The following is an 18,267-nucleotide window of genomic DNA, read 5'->3' as shown; positions in this document are numbered from 1 at the left end:
CAGGGAGGACTAAAGGGGAAATAGAGGGTGAAAGTCAGTGATAGTGGGGGTGGGGGTAATGTATGCCCTCAACCGGCCAGAAAATAGCAAAAATAAAGTCTATTTCTAAAAAGGAGGCTATTTCTAGCCATCTCTTTTCGGGCCCGCGGCGGCCCGGCGCCGCCGGGCCGGCGCCGCACTGGGCCGCCCTCAGATCCGAAACACACGGTCACCGGGCACTCACCGTGACCGTGCCACGGTACCGGGTACAGTACTAGTCGACTCAGCCGGGACTCCGGGATCATCGATGGGCCGGGCCGCCGTGACCGTACCGTGACGGTGCCACCGTTCGGTGGCAGTGTACGGCCCGAGACTCTCACTGAGACGGTCAGTCTGCCGGGTACTAGTACGGTACCCAAGGGCCTTCAACGCCGGTAACGGCCTGCGGCGCGGGACGGGCCCGGCGCGGCCCGCGACCGTGCCGTGCAAGGTCCCATGCTTCACAACCGGGTGACTCGGACCGTCGGCGGCCCGGCCCGCCGCCGGGCCGGCGGGCCCGGGCCGGCGGGCGAGCGCCGCACCGCCGCCCCGCCGTACCGTCACTGGCCCGGCAATTCGGGTAACTCGGACTCCGAGGCTCGGCGGCCTCAGCGGCGGGCTGCCAGGCTGAGTGCCGCGCGGCATCGCTGTCGGACCGTCTGATTATCGCCGGTATCGCCCCCCGGCGGACCGGGCCGGGCCGGGCCTCCTACTAGTTGGCGCGGCCGCCCAGGCCCCCCGGGCAACTGACTCAGTGAAGTTTGCTTCCCGGCGCCGGCGGCCCGGCTAGGGCCAGTTGGGCCATAACCCTACCCCTGTCTATCCCAGGGCTGCCGGTAGGTATGTCTGAGCCCTCCTGCTAGAGTGAATGGAAGGTAGGGGTGGTATTTACGGCTGCTCATTGACAGGTAGGGTACATAGATTGAGTAAATTTTTGAAGGCGAAGTGGAAGGTCCAGAGAATTCTATGGCGTCGACGGAGCAAGTGGAGGGTGCATGAAGAGGAAAAGAAGAGAGAGAGAATGAACAAAAACACATGAAATTAACGATTAATATGATATTGATGTCGAAAGCACGAGAAAATGATGAGATTGAGCATGATATATGCTGAACTCAAGCTAAAATGTGAAGCTTCTAGGCAGCTACATGAAGGGTCTGATCTCGTTTCATAGCTTAATCTCAGGGATTCGAAGTATCCTTGACCTCTAACAGATAAGCATCTAAGAGACTCTGAGCTTGATATGAGGAATGAAAGGTCAGCAATAGTTCATAGCTCAACACAGACGTGATTTACCTTGGTCCGTTTCATGACACTTGGATGGAGGGGGGATGATACTTCGCACAATGACTCTACAGCTTCTATTGTTTCAACTGGGTGATATTTGTGTTGTAAAGGCATCTCACTTGTACTGCGCAGATATCAACATGATCTAGCCCAGAGGACTGAGAGCATTCCAAGTCGTTGAAGGGCCCTCAGGAAGTGTCAGCCGTGCAAAGCTCGCCATATTGTGGGCTCACCGCCAAGCTGCCAAGGATGAGTACATCAGATAGACTCAGCCAAGCATCTTCACCGCTGTTACAAGCAGAGATCTTTGATGAGGAGAAGCAGGGTTCTCCTTCTTTCATCGCAAAGCTTGATTACATGCTCAAGGACACAACGGTCTCTCCATACATATCGTGGTCGCCATGTGGAGAGAAGATCGTAGTCTTTGACGCGTCCTCGTTCTCAACTAAAGTTCTATCCCGGTGATTGGTTTTCTTATGTGATTTGTGCCCTGATTCACACCAACTACAGGTATTTCAAACACAGCAATTTCACGTCCTTTGTCCGTCAACTGAACTTGTACGGATTCCACAAAGCATCGCTCGACAATGGAGCCTGTGAATTCTCACATCCAATCTTCAAGTGCAGTGAATGATACTTTCCCTGCTGCCTCTGATGCCTCTTGGTGCAGGAGAGGGAATGAGCATCTTTTCAAGGATATCAGGCGTAAGATCCCTTCTGGAAACGATCGAGAGTTACAGGTTGCACGTGCCGAAATCGAGCAGATGTCTGTGTACGTACAAGAGTTGAGGTGCATGAGCATTTGCACACGTTGACGTGGTTCGTTGAAAGTGGTGCAGAGCTCGGCATCGACAAATGGAAGCTGCGATTCAGCAAAAGGAGAGCGAGAAGCAGATGATAGTTGCAGAGATGCTTGAAAGCAAGCGGCGGCAAGAGGTCGTTCATTCTCTTTGCCTTCATGCCGTCACTTGTTGCTACAGAATCTCGAGAATCGTTTGGCTCAGATGACGATGATCCTGATGCGAGCTTGCCAGTCTATCGGCATTGGACCGAAACCTCCTGAGAACGAAAGCGATGGAAGGCAGCCAGCGCTTGAAAACACAGAGAATCAGGCCAAAAGACCTCGCCTCATGGTCTCTTTTATACTTCTGCACACTCCAGTTGTTGCCAGTAACTTGGACTGCAGGTCGAGAATGGTCAAACATCAAACGACGAGCCCAGCTCCATCACTCTCCTTGCAGATTCAAACCTTCATGAGGAGCTTTTGGTTCCTCTCGACATACTTGCGGAACAGTCGTCCATATCTCGGATCATTGAAACCGAAAGCAATAGTCTACAGAGTCACACAGAACTGTAAATAAGCAACTGATCTCAATCGAGCCCACAGTCAAACTAGGTGCTATTGTTTACCTGCAGCACAGTGCAGGTTGCAACATCGACGCTGTGGGATCAGCCTCTTCTGTGGGTGCAGAACCATTGTGTATACCTTCGTGTCCCTCTTGAAATCATCGTCATACAGGAGTGATACTTCTTTTCCAAGTCTATTCAACGTATGCTTGCTGATATCATTAAATAACATCCCTCTTGACTGTCACTGCATCTTTAGCCCTTCCACTTCATGATCGAGTATAGCAGGAAGAGCATACCGGCAAGACCAAAAGTCTACAAAAACAGCAATGAGTCGATTTCAAGTATCGCGAAGGTTGTATTTTGTACATTGACGAAGAAAAGAGCTCGATCTCTCTGCCTTAGTTCCTTCAAGCTTTCTTCGACCTAAAACAGAGTCACCCAGGAAATTGTGAGCACACAAGGTCACACCTCCCTCCGAACATTGTTCAAATATGGAGCATACCCTGCCATCCCCTTGAAATAGTCAATCAAACATAATTGGGTGCAAGTTGTTTTTTTGGATCTTTCTACCTGCTTTACCGAGTCTACAAGTTCGGAAGATCTGCCATATATTGATCATATTATGTGGATACAGGAAAAAGAGAGAACTCTTGAGATTTCACCTCATTATGTCATCCAAATTTGACTTGGCGCTCATCTTAAATTTGTTCAATGATACTGATATTTGATCGAGCAGGGTGTTGTGTTGTTCCATGGTTGTGTCGTTCTGCTTGTGCCTGGTACGACATCTGTGTAAGTAATCAATCAACGAGAAAAAAGGTGGTACTGTGGATCTTCAAATGCATCTATCAAGAGTTTCCTCCTGGCTCGGTCTATCTGAGCTGCCTGCACATCCCGTCAGGGGTGTTGGTCGCAAATCAAGTTGCATCAGACCGTGAGTTGAGTTGTAAGAGGTTTGCGCGTGCTGTTCTGCGATGTTAATACATTCGACTCCTTAGGGATCCCAGCCTTGGAATGTTGAGATTGGAACAGCAGAATTGAGTTTTCTGTGACCACAGTCAGTTGGCGCTCCAGGAAGCAATGGGGATGTTGACGGGACCTTCAAACCGAGTTCCATTCTTAGATTCGAAGCTCGTTCTCAGAGATTGACACTTGGAATAGAACTCTTCCATTCAGCTTATCAGAAACCGAAAGATCTGAGTGCTTCAAGCCCACCTCTCTCTTCAATGTTGATGGGAACGGACTTGGACTTGCTGTCATCGGATTCAAACGACTCATGGATCGTTCAAGACGCCGTACCGATTGATTTGGCTCGCCAATGAAAGTAGATAGTAAAGGATGTTCGTCAGAGAATGCAAGTCTTGCTTTGACTGAAAATCCTTCGGGGGCAGGCAGATCTTACGCAGTAAAACGTTTGCATACTCCAGTGTGACTTCATCTTTCGCCCTCACGAGACAATGGTCATGATAAAGTTCAGAGGAGCTCAGTTCCTCAGATTCCTCTTCATGTTCATCAGACTCTTCTTCGTCCATCATGGCGTTCATAGAAGCTCCAAACATCCCACTGTCCCCTCCCCGGAGACGAGATGATAGGTGGTGTCCGGATTTCGCAGCTCGGATACAAATGCCTGGAGGAACGATCTTGAATATCTATTGCAGTGGTTGCAACAGATCAGCGTGTACTTGTACATACAAGAGAAGGAATCTAACTGACCTGTCCATCGATTCCTGCACCATGTTTCCACCACGGACTAGTGTCCAGCAAGAGAGAGCAGCTGGAGCGACCAGGCACGTCATCTCTGATGGATGTTATCATTGAGATCGTAGCCAACATCAGCCATGTTGTCTTCAACATGCTTCTTGCACTCCTCTTCATCCTCCTCTTCCGCCCGCTTCACCCAGCCATGCTCTTCACATGCGCCCCCCGCCCCGATGGTTGGTGAGTGTCTCAGAGTTCGCCGGGCCCGGCCCGGCCGCGGGCTCCGGACAGTAGTGTCCCGATTTGGAAGTCATGGATGGCAGGTCCCATAGTCAATATATTTTCACTCTTGCACTCTCATAGTCAACATTGTAACTCTGTAGTGAATAAAACTTGTTTGTAGTCAAATGATTACTAGGTTCTTTAGTCAATCCTTTCTGGAATTCGGATGCGATCAGGGGCGTACCACTCCTGCGAGGCCTAGGAGAGTCCTAGGATTGATCTATCACACTCCTAGAATCCTAGGACCATTATATAGGGGGAGGTAGGAAGGCGGACAGGGGTAGCGAAAGTACTGTACACAGAGGGGACTATGGTACAATTTAAAACTGCACCATGTGGTTTGTAATACAAATAAATGTACAATATAACGTTATAATATTGATCTCAGTACCACATTTATGAGAAGGTACTGAAATTTGTAGCTACTCATTTGTGTGTTAGTAACATGGCAATTTATTAAATTTTATGATTCTTGAGAGTGGCGCAAAGTTCTACGGTGAGAGGGCAGAAGCTTGTACCTCGATGTTTGTTCTGGTACAAGAAGTACCAAATTTATTTTTTTAAAAATGTGTCAATATATATAAAACTACCTGTTATATGAGATCTGTTACAAATATAGGTACGAAAATCAGTACTGTGGGACCGAGATGAAATAAGTTTTCGAATTTGTGGTACACCACTAAAACTAGCCGTTTAAAAGTATAGGCGGGAGCTCGCGCGCAACAGAGCAAACATGCGGAATGGATGCGGCGGAGGCCTTGTTGCTCCAGCTGCTCTTCTTCCTCTGCTTCAATGGTCGTAGTTATGTTGACATGTCAATGCAGTCATACTCGAGGAGCTTAAATGAGATGCATCTGGCTCGATCGAGCATCTTTGATCAGCGATTTGAATGGACAGGAAACTGTGACCGTTGTAGGGGTGTAGCTATGGAAGATGTCGCTGCAGGGTCGTCTTGACCGATGTTTTTGTTTTCGTCCATTCTTAATCGATGCAGTAACGAAATTCTGTAGCATGCGATATGCAGGGGGGCCTTGAACCGATGTGATGCATAGGAACTGTTGTCATTGTACGTGAAGCGGAGTAGCGGCAGCCTATCATGTACCCTAGGTTGATGTCTTTTCTTATATTGGCATGTCTTTTTGCACTGACCTCTAATCTAGTAACAACTCATGTTTGTTTCTCGATTGCATGCGGCCTCATGTTATGTCATTGCATTCATGCATGACCGCAGCATTTCAAACCAAGCTGTTGATCGTATCAAATAGTTCATCAGTCGTCGTGGATTAGGCAGCTCATTATTTTTCATGTATTTTTTTGGTTTTTGGACTCCATGTTGATTTGGAACTCTAAATTTGGGATTTATAATGACATCGGGAAATATCACCATGGGATACTGATGAGCTACGCAGAGTTGTTGTCAGAGTTTGGCATGACTGAAAGCCATCTATATTTGAATGGTATGTCTTTAACTTGAAGCCAATTCCCAGACTGACTTGCTTTTCTGTTTGTGAATTCACAGACTGCACAAGCTGTTCGTGAATATTCTCAGATTCTGTTAAAACTGCAGAAATGTCACATGCGATAGAGGGTGATCCGGAAAGCGATCCGAGGGCGCAGGAGCTTTATGAAAACATGCCTTCTCAGACGAGTGAAATCGAGAATCAGTCTTCACACTTGAATATGAACGGTCTCAATACTCAGCCAGATGACCTCAACGAATCGATGAGGAACTTGATGATGTCGAATACTTTCACTGCGCACTCACAACCGAAGAATTCTGAAATGAATAATGAAGGTGGATTTTGGAATCCAATGGTAGCTAACGATCCTGAATACTATACACAAGCTAAGGAAGGCAACAAGAATGACAGAAACATGCAGTACCCACAAAATGGAAGTATTTCTAAGTTCATGCCAGGAGGTAATGCGTCTATTGATGAAGTAAGGGCAGCTGCCTCCGAAATTCGTATGCGCACCAATGAAATGGTTCAACAACTGGCGAGTTCCGATGCATCCGCTGTCTCTAAGCAAAGCTTAGAAGGCGGACGGACAGAAGAAACCGATGAAGATTTGTTTGCTATGTATGTGTTTAAGGTAAGATCCGATTCGTAACTTATACAAATTTGATTGTTAAGCTCGTTTTACGCTTAATCGTTGCCCTGATTTGGGAAGGGTTGCTGGTGTTGGAGAATGTTTCGATGTTTCTTTGATGTGTATGTAATCATCGTATGCCATTGCCAACTTGGGATTGGGATGGCTTACTTCTTCTTGTAGGTGGTGCATTGTAGCAAACAGTTTGTACATGACTGGAAAGAGTGTCCATATGCCCATGAAGGAGAAACTGCCCGCAGAAGACACCCGTATGTTCTAAGATTTGTGAATGGTACAGCATAATCTTTATTATGTTTACAGGTCACAGCACACAGCTCAGCCGTGTCCAGATTTCAAATCCACAAAATCTTGTCCAAGGTCGGACCGATGCCAGATGGCCCATGGCCCTTGGGAAGCAGGATTGCATCCTGATGCTTTCCGAACAAATCTTTGTGCATATGGAAGAAACTGCCAACGTAGAATGTGCTTTTTTGCACACGATATTGAAGAACTTCGTTCTCCCCAACCGGGATCAATGCAGCAACTCGCTATGAAATTGGGGCCACTCGCGTCCCCAGGAGGGATGTGGCATCCACAAAACCAGAATAGCCCAATGGGAATGATGCCAGGATCAAAGAAGGTTCCTGCTCAAGGACGGGGGACTCCTAACGTGCATGGCTCGCCCTCTAGGAGAAATAATATCCTATCCAGCCCTCCTTCTGGATCACAATCGCAAATGCCAGTGCCGCTCCCAGACGAAAGTCCCCCGTTCTCGCTATCCGGTCAGAACAACAGAAATGTAGGTACTGGTCGTGGGCGAATGAATGAGACGCGAACGGCAAATCAATTCCAACCACAGCAACAAACTTGGTCAGGCAACAACATGAATCCCATGACTTCTCCACAACAGCATTTTATGCCGAGTCCGATGGGTGATTATCCTTGATTGTGTCTTCCTCCTCTAACTTTCTTCCTGTTTAGGAATTCCAGCTCAACCGTTGAAACCGCAGGGCTCTGGAATTGTTAATGAGCAAAATCCCAATTCTTCAACACGGTCAGCTGGGAGGAATACAGGGCAATATCGCATGCAAAATGAGAGAACACCTCAAAACGGAGGCAGAACGTTTGTTGGACAGAGCCCGTCGCAGAATGCAGGGCAGGCCCCGTCATCACGTCGGCAGATGATAGGATTGGCGGGATACAATGCGTCACGGATAAACAATGCAAACGCTAACCAAGGTGCTAGTGCCCTTCATGTACACATCCCAATCCCTAATGGCTCAGCAATAGAAAATCCAATGGCCTCCTCAAATCCACGTGCACAGGCCAGCACCCCTGAGTGGGTTAAGCAGGAAGACACTTCTTGGGTTGACAAATTGCTAGATAGCCCACTCTAAGGTGATTACTCTTGGTCTCCTCAATGTCTCAAACTAATTGCAACTTTTGCTTTTTTTTTTGCAGAGTTGGAAATTGATTTTATTCATTTGAAAGCAACTAATTCTTGTTCATGGGCAGTCGTTGTTTCGCAGTTCGCATCCTTGGTTTCCTTGGCGAATTTTGCAAGAGGACATATTTCCATGAGAGGCTCCTCTGTTACGTCGAGGCTTGCAAATGACATCGTTGCGTTCTCGAAGAATGATTTTTTCCCCGATTATTTTTTACCTATGCATCAGTCTCTGTTTGAATTAGTGGTTAAATGTCTTGGGACTATGGTTGTTTCTCTGTCGTATGAAGAACTAATTTCATTCTTTTGTTTTATTCTTGATTATTAAATTGAGCGTCGGCTGCCGTACTCAGAAAGTCTTGTCAGGAACATGGTACAGGTGAAACGCCTCATCGCAAAATGTGGAGGGGCAGCAGCTGTGAACCACGTGAGATATGCCCTGTGTAAGGGCGTACTCTAAGAGCGGTACAGATTGCGATGAGAGGAACTGTTCAGAGCTGAAACGCCGCAATGACATGAGCTTGTAGATGGGAAAGCAGAGCGAATGCGCAGATATGCTGCAATCTACATCTCTATCACGTGAGAGAGGTGCGATGAGTAGGAAGATGGTTTCAAGATCAGGCTGAATCCTTCTGTGCCGATCGAGCAAACTATTTCCAGCTGACATTTTTATTAGCATCGTTACTGAGGTTTCACAACAATGAGATTTCAAACAGGACAAGATTGACGTATTGAAACATGAAGGGAGAAACGGACTATCCTGATCTTCTATTCTATTGCCGGAGCCGTTGGATTGCTAGTCCAAATGGGAGGGAGCAAACGGACTGAATCCTAATAAAATCTCAACAGATTCGTTGCCAAAAGACTTACTTGCAACCATATTGAAGACGTGGTTTGAGACTTCTACAAATCAAATCATTTTTTTTGTTGCATCTCTTTTACAATGACTTTGAAACTGTTGCCTCTGGTAGAGAAACATACAAAGATCATTTGCTTTTTATTCTACAACAACTCGTTTACTTTACACAGCCAAAGAATATCATAACAGAAAACATTTACACACTAACACTGGTGGCTTTCAGTCAAAACGGACGATACGCGAGCATACCGACTTGTTGTCCTGCAGGATCCAAAGCAAGTCACACTAAATGACAAGATCTCAAGCTGCTTGATATATAATTCTTCACATGCCTCGGATAAATGGGAATGTTGATGAATTCATCAAGTCTTTCATAAACTTACCAGGTTACATTAAGATCATCATAGGCATGCCAGACATCTCACTCTCAGCCCTCTTCTTCGCTCATTCACCTCCTCTTCCTCTTCTTCGCTCACCTCACCGCATACTCGCTTCTTCATGCCGCACGTGCTGATTCAACAAGCCGGGCCGGCGACTGAAAGTTCATGTTCAAATATGATTTGGAGCTATTTCAAAACTGCTGATAAACTTTGAAATTTACAGTCAAATATTGAAAATGAGATCGACTCTTCATGAAGGTTTGAATATCAGAAGAGACATTTCAATACTGTTCAAAACGAATCTGTCATAGAAGCGCAGCTGTGGAATGCTGGAGATTCTGCCAGCAAACGAAATCCGATGGGAACGTAAGTGAAGTTGAGGAATGCAGAGATGAGGTGGAGGAAGATGTTGGTAGGAGGTGGAAGAGCACAGGAAGAAGGATGGATGATGTGGTAAGAGCGCGAGGGGAGCGACGAGGGGAAGGACGACATGTTGCATGCGTTTTGTGCTAGAATGATACCATTCGAGGAGACCATGCATCGATCTGATGATGGTTTGTACCTCTGAAATGAAGTATCATTTTAGAATCAAAATGAGATTCTGAAAGTTGATCCTGTTTGATGTGTACAATCCCTTAGGATCACAACATCAACGTCACCATCTCACTTTTCTCACTTCTTTCAAGTTGTGACAGGCAAGACTTTGGAAAAGAGTCTCTTTCTCAAGAATACCTCGGACAATGCCGTTGCGTTTAAAGTCAAGGTGAACTCGAATACTTGCACTGTTATGAACTGAAGTTCTCTAGACCACTGCGCCAAAACGGTACTGTGTACGACCAAACAGCAGCGTCATACCCGCGAGAGAATCCATGGAAGTGAAAATTGTTATGCAACCTTTGAAAGACCTGCCAAGTAGCACAACAGCTTGGAAGGACAAGTTTCTTGTTCAGGTCTGAAAAATTGTCCCTCTCTTTGTTGCTGGTTTGCATAGAAAGAGCGTTGCGTTCTCCTGCTATGCTTTCCTTTGCTCCATTGCCGCTTGTGAATGACAAGGATGGTTTATGCCTCTGAGTTTTGATTTGACAGTCGGCAATCACTACCAATGAGACTGGAGACGCCAAATCTGTACGCGTTACATGTGAGTTTTGATTCGGAATGGCTGATAGTTGAGGTCAGGTGTTTGAAAACATGAGCAAAGATGAGACGGTCGATCAGAAGTTGGTCTGCACCTTTACGCTTCCCAGTGATGCTGCGAGCGGGCGCGAGCAAGAGTGAATGGCGAGTGTCTTCCTTGCCTTGTCCTGATCTGCTTCCAGAAGCTCGGCCTCTAAATTGTCAGATTCCAAGTCATTTTCTCCGTTGCAAGATGCTTCAAGTGAAACGCCTGGAAGCATGTGCTTGCCCCTTCCATCGAGCTCCTCCTCTTTCTGACACAGACAAACAGCAGGAGTTTCAATGAAGAGGCTAAGACGGGCTCGGAGGAGGAGCCGCACACGAAACATTCAAATAGGGCGTCAACCGCAGACCAAGAAAAACTGCGCGAAGAGCAAAATCGATGTGACCGTTTGGTGGGAAGCTTGAAGGAATTCCTTGAATAATTGATTTACGGTTTCATCAGACCAAAGAACTGCGAGATGCAAGAGAGCGAGAGCGAGTCCTGATAAAGAATCTTCAGGTACATCAGTTTCTTCAGCAAACCATGGTGGTTGCACTCAGTCCGAATCTTCGTAGGACGAGAAAGAAAAGAACGATGCAACGAAGAGGGCCCTCGAAGATCTGGAGAAGAAGTTTGTAGAGTTGCAGGTAGCTCTTCTGATTATTGGGATGAAAGGGTGTGACGCCAACGTCGTTTGTCAGGCTCGTTCTCTCCAGAACAGCGGTCCATCAGCAACAGCTCCAACCGTCAAGTCCCAGGGCTCTCTCAATATCAATCAACTGAATACGATGCTGTTAACGGCCTTCATATCCCTGGTGAGTCAACACTCCTTCCCCTCTCTCTCACTGTTTCCATGTTTCTCCTGTGTTGATGTCGCGGCAAGGCCAAAGTTGTCAGATCTCAGATTGTCATCTCTTTGTCATTGTTTCTTTTCCTTGAGATCTCTTTCTTGCTCAATCTGATAAGATCGAGGCTGACTTTGTCTGCAGATTGTTGCATTTTTGATTCAGAGATTTTATTGATGACTCATGGGGGCGTTGAGATAACAGACTATGCACAACAATGTACATCTGCGATTTTTTTTGGAAGAAGAAATATATAGTCGACTGCCAAGGCGCAGTCGACTTGGTTTAAATCCTATGAGACACTGGCCCGCCATTCACATGCTTTATGTGGCACAATCACCCAGCGTAAGAAACAATCTTGCACTAGCTTCATGTCAAGGAGATGTATTGAGAATTGATGCTATCACGCTAATGTTACAAATGATGACTAGTCTTACGTGTTTGAACTTCTACAGACTTCGGTACACATGCTCGAAGGCTTCTTCTAGCAACTCTGCACCCTCCAAGCCGAGCCCGCATACTCGAAAATGAACATTGGGACCATCCTCAACCAGCGTCGGGATCCTCACATGAGACAAAGAAGTCTTGAAATCCCACGTGATCGAAGAGGAATCGACTCGTCTCGGTTCTTGCATCAACCACCCTGAGGGCTTGCATGGCGATTCAAAGTTGTCGTCTTTCTTAGGGGCATACTCCTGCAAGGAGCAATCTTGCAGTGAGCAACGAGGCCTATGGCGGATATAGGGCCATTTGTGCACTCCTACTCTTCTACATGCACTCTTGAGCGCAGTAAGAGAAATTCCCTGCGGATTGACGTCAGCCAACTAGCTTTGGGTGAACAAACGATAGCGCACACCAGGTGTTTTGCAGCGTCAGACTGACGCATCTTGAATAGTTTGCTAATGGACTCAGCAGTAAGCGCTATCTCTCGGTTTCCGTTGTCTCCGTCCGATGGTTTCTTGCGGGGTAGAACGATGGTGACGGCGGGGGCGAGCATGTTTGTGGAATGTAGGAACGACGAGTTGGGCAGGGGAAGGGATGTGCAGAGGAGGTGTATCAGCTAGAGAAGACGGTCGAGCTTGCTCGAACTGACAGGGAGGAGTAGTAGAAAGTGAGGGTGGGGGGGGAGGGCGGCGGCTTGTTGGATGGAGCCTCGGCAAGGAGGGGAGCTATAAGGAAAAGGCCGACCGCCTGTTCTATGGTACGAAGAAGGTGGGGTTGAACGAAGGGAATCTCGAAGAATGTCCTAGCTTGAGAGACAGGAGACTATAAGTGAGATACTAATGCAGAATGGGATAGTGCTTACCCTTGCGATAAGATGAGGCTGAAAGGTCATTGAGGGAAGGTGGTAAAGAGTTTAGCAAGTCACTCAAGTTAGGTAAACCTATAATAGTATTATAAATGTCAGCAATACCCCCGACTTTTCCAGATCGTTGCGTCTTACTGTCTTCTTCGTCATGGCTGACAAGAATCGGTTCATTATTGTATCTTAAAGGTCAGCAAATGTCATCAACCTTATGATTGATGACCAGGTAAATCATGACCAACACAGGACGAAAGCGGGAAATCATTGGAAAGACAGCTTTTCGCAATCAGAGCAGTCTCAATTACTCTAAAACTATTGTAGCAAAGTTCGTCTCTAAACCTCTACTTCCCGGTGACAGGCGGCCTTCAAGGCTTGCGCGGCCCCCCTCCGTCCGCCGGATGATCCTCCTCGTCCCCGGGCCATCCGACCGCCGGGGTCCGAACGGCGGCCGGGGGTCAGGCAGGTAATCCGACCTGGCCGGGCCGAGCCTCAGGCTCCGCCCGGCTGGCCGCTCCAGTGATGGTCGGGCCCGCGGCCGCTCAAGCCGTTGACTGATCATCCCGATATGCCCGGCTGCGGGCCAACTCGCCTAACTGCCGCTTGTGCGGCATAGTGGCCGCGGCAACTTCCGTCCGATCGGACACCGTCCTGCCCGGAGTCCCAGTGACTGTCCGGCCCGGGGGCCCGGTACTGAGTGGCCGCGGCGGCCCGACCGGGGGGCCGCCGCGCTGCCGAGTCGGAGCCTCGGAGCGGGCCGCCCGCCGGCATAACTTGAAGTTTGCGGCAGTCCACAGATCGGCCGGGTGACCGTCACGGTCACAGGCCGGCCCGGCCCTGATCCGATGATCGGATCGGAGCCTCGGAGAGTCGGGTGGGCCTGGTGACAGTCCGGGCCCGGGGAGCGGCCGCGCGCCGGCGCGGCGCACGGTCCGACGAGTGACTAGGGTGGTCTCAGAACGCGCAGTTGACTGTAACGATTCGTAACGGTCCATGATGGCCTCCTAAATGCTGTCCTTGCCGACGAGCGATCCGGCTGGACAGGAAGAGAAAACAGAGCAGAAAAAGGAAGCGGAAAAGTTACAGAGGGGGAGGCAGAGAGGGAGGCAGAGGCAGAGGCAGAAGCAGAGGAAAAAAGCAAAGGCACAGAATGATAGAGGGGAGCTGAACGTTCATTCGTCTAAAGGCTGGTAAGTGAAAGAGGTTCACATGGAGCAGAAATTTTTGTGTATGAAAAATCATCAGAGAGACAGGAACGATTGAAAGCGAGCAATTCCAGAATGGATGCGATGCAGAGCCTCTTGTTGTATCCTTGACGTCATGGTGCGCAGATTTTCAAGTCAATCGTCTGAACTTGTAGACTCAAGTTGAGCTCTGAGACATCAATATGCTGCTCTTGTTGAACATCATGCATACCTGCTGAAAGCAATCAGACAGAAAGCTGCGGAAATCTTCACCAAGTTTTATTTCTGCACTTGATATCAAAACTGAACCTCAAGATGCGGCCAAGCTCAGTGGTTGCAATCAGTTTCTTGTGGTTATCCAATGTGGTGCTAGCGCATGGAGGGTTTGTGGAGAACGTTTTATTCACAGCGAAGCATGGCAACAAGCCGCTGCGATGCTCTCAGTCATGTAGGTTGTACGCCAAAGAGCAAACAAAGAAAGCGAGCATGCCCGTGAAAGTGATAGCAAATGTGGAGCGCTCAATGAGCGTGAAGCGATTCACAGGGGAGGTGCAAGCAGACATCTCTTCTTGGAAGACTAACTACAGCTTTCCTCGCCTGGACAGATACAGCAGCCCCGACGACCTCCTTGAAAACGTGATGCCGATCCTGATGGACAAAAGCTACAGCAGCTCTCCTCTTGCGGGCAAGAACGCCGCGTACGTTCTCAACAAGATCCGAGGAGCCAACGCAACCTCCGACAGCTTTTGGTCCATGCGCGCAAGTCTCGTCCAGGTTGTCCGGCAGCATGCGCGGGAGCTCCCGCTCAAGTCCCTCGCCCTCGCCCTCAACGCTGTGAAGGAGAACCTGACGCAGGCTGATATGGATCTGTTCAAGACTGCATGCGTAGCTGCAACAGACAACCTGCGGGAGCTAATGGATGAGGAGGCGAGCTCGCAGTCCATCGCCATGATGCTCAACTCGCTGGCCAGGAGCTCTTGCTCGTCCGAGGCCTTCGCGTCAGCTTTCTTTCAACAGGTCGCGGAGGAGATGATGAGGGAGAATAGGATCGCAGTGCGCGACTCTCAGGCTCTTGCCACCATCCTCAACTCGTTCGCCTCCATGTCCATCTGGCCGCGCGATCTCTTTCGCTCGCTCGGGGAGGACGCGCGGTCGATCCAGCCGCAGGGGCACTCGCTGCAGAGCATCGCGATGATTCTCAACTCGTACTCACGCTTCCTGGAGAGGAACGAGGAACTTTCGGCATGGGACGTGAAGAAATGTGATCTGCTCTTCTTCGACAGCATGGCAGAATCCACACTCCAGCTCCTCAAGAGACTGAGAGAGCCTCCTCGAGACGCAGTTCGCTCGATTGCTCTGATTGTGAATGCATTTTCAAAGGTAGGGGTGGTCAGGAAGGATCTATACCTTGCGGTGGTAGAGGTCTTGAAGCGAGGAAACTCAGGTGCCCTGCTGTTTGTCTTCTCTCTCCTTTCCCCTGCCTTGCAACATGTCAAGACTATCTTTGTTCCTTGTCCTCAACCTTATCTCGCTGTCTTCCCTTTTCTTGCACCATCCATGTGTTGAAGTCTCCTGCTCCTCCTGCGTCTCCTGCTTTTCCTGCTCCTCCTGCTCCTTCTCCTGCTTCTCCTGCTTCTCCTCCCTCTTCCTCTCCTTCTCTACATCGTTTGTCTCTCTCATAGTTTTTCAGCTCCATCGCGCAAGAAAGCGCTCGGACATGCTCTGGTGGTAAGGGGGGCGCTCGTGTACGACTCGCAGGCTGTTGCCAACATTCTAAACGCCTTTGCGCGGGCCAACGTGAAGCATCCCTGGCTGTTCGAGGAGTTTGCCGACATTCTCACTCAAATGCAGTACTCCTCCTTCACCAGCCAGCACATCGCTACCATCCTCAACGCGTACGCGCGCACGGGGGTGAAGAGCAGGGAAGTGCTGGAGCACATGTCGGTGGTGCTGCGGTACTGGAAGAGGTTCGGCAAGCTCACTCCCTCCCGCTTCTCTCCCCAGTCCGCTGCTCTCATCCTCAACGCCTACTCGCGTGAGGGGGTGGAAGACATCGCTCTATTCGCCTCCCTTGCTGTTGTGCTGCAGCAGCACTTCGAGTCGGAGATGTCAAATGCGGGAGGAGGAGCAGAAGGAGCCATATCGTCTCAGACCGTCTCCAACATCGTCAACGCCTGCGCCAACGCCAACTTTGAGAGCGTCGACCTGATCAGACTGTTGACGAATGTGCGTACAAGGAGGAGGAGGAGGAAAGAAGAAGGGGACCGGGATCGGAGGGAGAGGACGGGGGAAAGATGATTTACTGTTTCATCAGGTGGTCATGAGGTTTCAACCTCAAGACACAAGTCTACAGCACATTAGCTGCATTGCTAACGGCATGGTAACAGCATCCCTCCTTCCGCACCATTCCTCTCTCCTTCCTCCTTCGTTAGCATCGTTCCCTCTCCTTCCTCCCGTCTTTCGTCCTTCTGACTTGTTTGCTCGTCTCTTCTGCTGCAGGTCAGACTGGGAAACAAGGACAGTGCGCTCTTGTCGCATCTCGGCAAACTTGCCATGGTGCAGCCTTCTGAAGCATCGGCCCTTCCCCTTGCACTGATTGCAAACGCGTTTGCAAAGGTGAGGATGCACGTGAAGGTGCAGGAGAGGAGAGGAGTGACAAGGGAACGCGAAAAGACAAGGGAATGCACATGGAGGAGATGAAATGAGTCATTAGAGGAAAGGGAGGGAGGTAAGGGATTGAGAAGATGAGCATCAAGAGGAAGGAGGAGGAAGGAGGATGATTGAAGGAAGAAGAAAGAGAAAGGAGGATGATTGAAGGAAGAAGGAGGAGGAAGGAGGAAGGAGGGACGGTACGAGTACAAGGAGGTTTGAGAAAGCAGGAGACAACACTAGTTACCCTCCTTCCACATCAATCTCTTGTTGCTGAAATTGGACCGACCTCAGGCAGAATTAAAAGATTCAACTCTCTTCAGGTTTGATGTCTTTTTCGTTCATATCCTTCCCTTTCTCCTCCTTCCTCCCTGCCCACTCCATGGGGCTCAGCTTCTTGTCTTTCCTGTTCCCCGTTCTTCTGCTACTTCATCTCTCCTGCCTGCTTCTCTTTCTCTCCCATTCTCTGAACTTCTGCTGACTATGTCGAGTAGGTGGATCTCACAACAGGCGATGCTTCTGCCTCCCCCTGCCTTCTCCTCTCAGACCATTGCCATGCTCGCCAACGCCTTCGCCAAGGTGACTTGCTGCCGTCCCTCCAGCCTCTGATTCCAATCAGAATGGCGAGAGAGATCATGCTCTCTTCCGCCGCATGTGCTTCTTGTGCATGGAGATTCCGGATCAAGATTTCGATGCTCAGAGCATCGCCAACATCGTCAACGCGTTTGCCAAGAACACGCAGGTGTAGAGAGAGGGAGCGAGGGAAGACAAGCAGATGACTCTGCTTTCAGGCGTGGACTAGATACGCAGATGCTGCTCCTGCAGCCTACACCTCGCTCAAAACTTTGTTCCGACGTCTGGTGCGGCTCATTCCTCCCCTGCTTCCTCCTCCTTCCTGTCTCTCTTCACTTTGCCCTCGTCTCCCTTGATGGTGGGAAGGGAGGTAGACGCTCAAGCTCTGGCAGGCTCGCATAGTCACGGGTCTCTCCGAGCAGCAGTTCTCCGCGCAGGGCGTCGCGCTCATCGTCAACGCCTTCGCCAAGCTCGGCATGCAGGACAGCTGCATGTTTGCTCACCTCAGCCGCGTGGCGCAGCAGATGGGCCAGAGGAACTTCGAGATTCCTTGCAGCCCTCAGGACGTGGTCAACATCGTCAACGCCTTTGCCAAGGCGCACGTGCATGACGCCGAGCTGTTCGGCCACATGTCGCTCCTCCTCCAGGCCATGTCTGCCCATCAGTTCGAAGCCTCCAAGATCGGCATCCTGCTCAACGCATACGCGCAGCTCAGGATACGCGACCTCCCCCTTCTCCGGAGGCTCTCCAAGGTCGCCATGGTAGGAAGCGCTCCTGCTCACGCGCGGCTCTGATGACGTGCAGGACATGTCGCCATCCGCCTTCGATGCGCACGCGATCGCCAACATCTTTCATGCTCTCGCTGTACTCAACGTGGAAGACAGCGAGCTGCTGGGGCATGTCGCAACGACTCTCCTCCGCTCCCGGCAGACCATGATGCAGGCCAAAGACTTCAACGCTCAGGCACTTTCGAACATTGCCTGGTCAATCGCAGTCCTCAAGGTCTCAAACATCGTGTCCTCGCCTTTTCTCCCCTTCCTTCCCAGCGTCTCGTCTCGTCTCGCCTCGTCTCTTTTCCTCTCCTCTCCTCTCCTCTCCTCTTCTCTCCTCTCCTCTCCTCTCCTCTCCTCTCCTCTCCTCTCCTGCTCTGG

The 18,267-nt window shown here is 49.6% G+C and overlaps 6 protein-coding genes across 6 annotated transcripts in view; 4 read left to right on the top strand and 2 right to left on the bottom strand.

Moving 5' to 3' along the window:
* Nucleotides 1–1,551: 1,551 nt before the first annotated feature.
* GUITHDRAFT_80824 (hypothetical protein) lies at nt 1,552–2,117 on the top strand (the record flags this gene model as incomplete). Its single annotated transcript, XM_005821034.1, has 3 exons — nt 1,552–1,763; nt 1,813–1,923; nt 1,973–2,117. 3 exons carry the CDS (start codon nt 1,552–1,554, stop codon nt 2,115–2,117), a joined length of 468 nt encoding a protein of 155 aa, XP_005821091.1.
* A 787-nt stretch (nt 2,118–2,904) lies between these two features.
* Nucleotides 2,905–4,448, bottom strand: GUITHDRAFT_147458 (hypothetical protein; the record flags this gene model as incomplete). The annotated part of the gene is made up of 9 exons (XM_005821033.1): nt 2,905–2,964; nt 3,019–3,075; nt 3,121–3,165; nt 3,223–3,253; nt 3,315–3,440; nt 3,479–3,537; nt 3,586–3,698; nt 3,868–3,905; nt 4,366–4,448. The coding sequence occupies 9 exons, from the start codon at nt 4,446–4,448 to the stop codon at nt 2,905–2,907; spliced, it is 612 nt and encodes a 203-aa protein (XP_005821090.1).
* A 2,458-nt stretch (nt 4,449–6,906) lies between these two features.
* GUITHDRAFT_57377 (hypothetical protein) lies at nt 6,907–7,240 on the top strand (the record flags this gene model as incomplete). Its single annotated transcript, XM_005821032.1, has 2 exons — nt 6,907–7,008; nt 7,052–7,240. Coding segments are annotated over 2 exons (291 nt in total), but the record flags the coding sequence as incomplete, so codon positions are not given.
* A 2,476-nt stretch (nt 7,241–9,716) lies between these two features.
* On the top strand, nt 9,717–11,079 carry GUITHDRAFT_155842 (hypothetical protein; the record flags this gene model as incomplete). Its single annotated transcript, XM_005821031.1, has 8 exons — nt 9,717–9,772; nt 10,093–10,169; nt 10,255–10,356; nt 10,493–10,531; nt 10,583–10,677; nt 10,723–10,800; nt 10,851–11,004; nt 11,025–11,079. Coding segments are annotated over 5 exons (468 nt in total), but the record flags the coding sequence as incomplete, so codon positions are not given.
* A 777-nt stretch (nt 11,080–11,856) lies between these two features.
* GUITHDRAFT_119715 (hypothetical protein) lies at nt 11,857–12,404 on the bottom strand (the record flags this gene model as incomplete). The annotated part of the gene is made up of 2 exons (XM_005821030.1): nt 11,857–12,210; nt 12,264–12,404. The coding sequence occupies 2 exons, from the start codon at nt 12,402–12,404 to the stop codon at nt 11,857–11,859; spliced, it is 495 nt and encodes a 164-aa protein (XP_005821087.1).
* Nucleotides 12,405–14,209: 1,805 nt separating this feature from the next.
* GUITHDRAFT_147455 (hypothetical protein) overlaps nt 14,210–18,267 on the top strand; it is a gene marked incomplete at both ends in the record, with an annotated part of 5,704 nt that continues 1,646 nt past the window's right edge. Inside the window, 10 exons of the mRNA XM_005821029.1 lie at nt 14,210–15,338; nt 15,585–16,120; nt 16,209–16,274; nt 16,394–16,528; nt 16,838–16,866; nt 17,038–17,122; nt 17,163–17,285; nt 17,335–17,403; nt 17,509–17,877; nt 17,921–18,118. Of these exons, the coding sequence (XP_005821086.1) occupies nt 14,210–15,338; nt 15,585–16,120; nt 16,209–16,274; nt 16,394–16,528; nt 16,838–16,866; nt 17,038–17,122; nt 17,163–17,285; nt 17,335–17,403; nt 17,509–17,877; nt 17,921–18,118 (2,739 nt within the window). The remainder of the gene's footprint in view (nt 15,339–15,584; nt 16,121–16,208; nt 16,275–16,393; nt 16,529–16,837; nt 16,867–17,037; nt 17,123–17,162; nt 17,286–17,334; nt 17,404–17,508; nt 17,878–17,920; nt 18,119–18,267) is intronic.

The sequence above is a fragment of the Guillardia theta genome (genome assembly GCF_000315625.1).
Source record: "Guillardia theta CCMP2712 unplaced genomic scaffold GUITHscaffold_155, whole genome shotgun sequence".
Lineage (NCBI taxonomy): Eukaryota > Cryptophyceae > Pyrenomonadales > Geminigeraceae > Guillardia > Guillardia theta.
The sequence above is the reverse complement of the archived record's forward strand: the minus strand, read 5'-3'. Positions and strand labels throughout refer to the sequence as shown.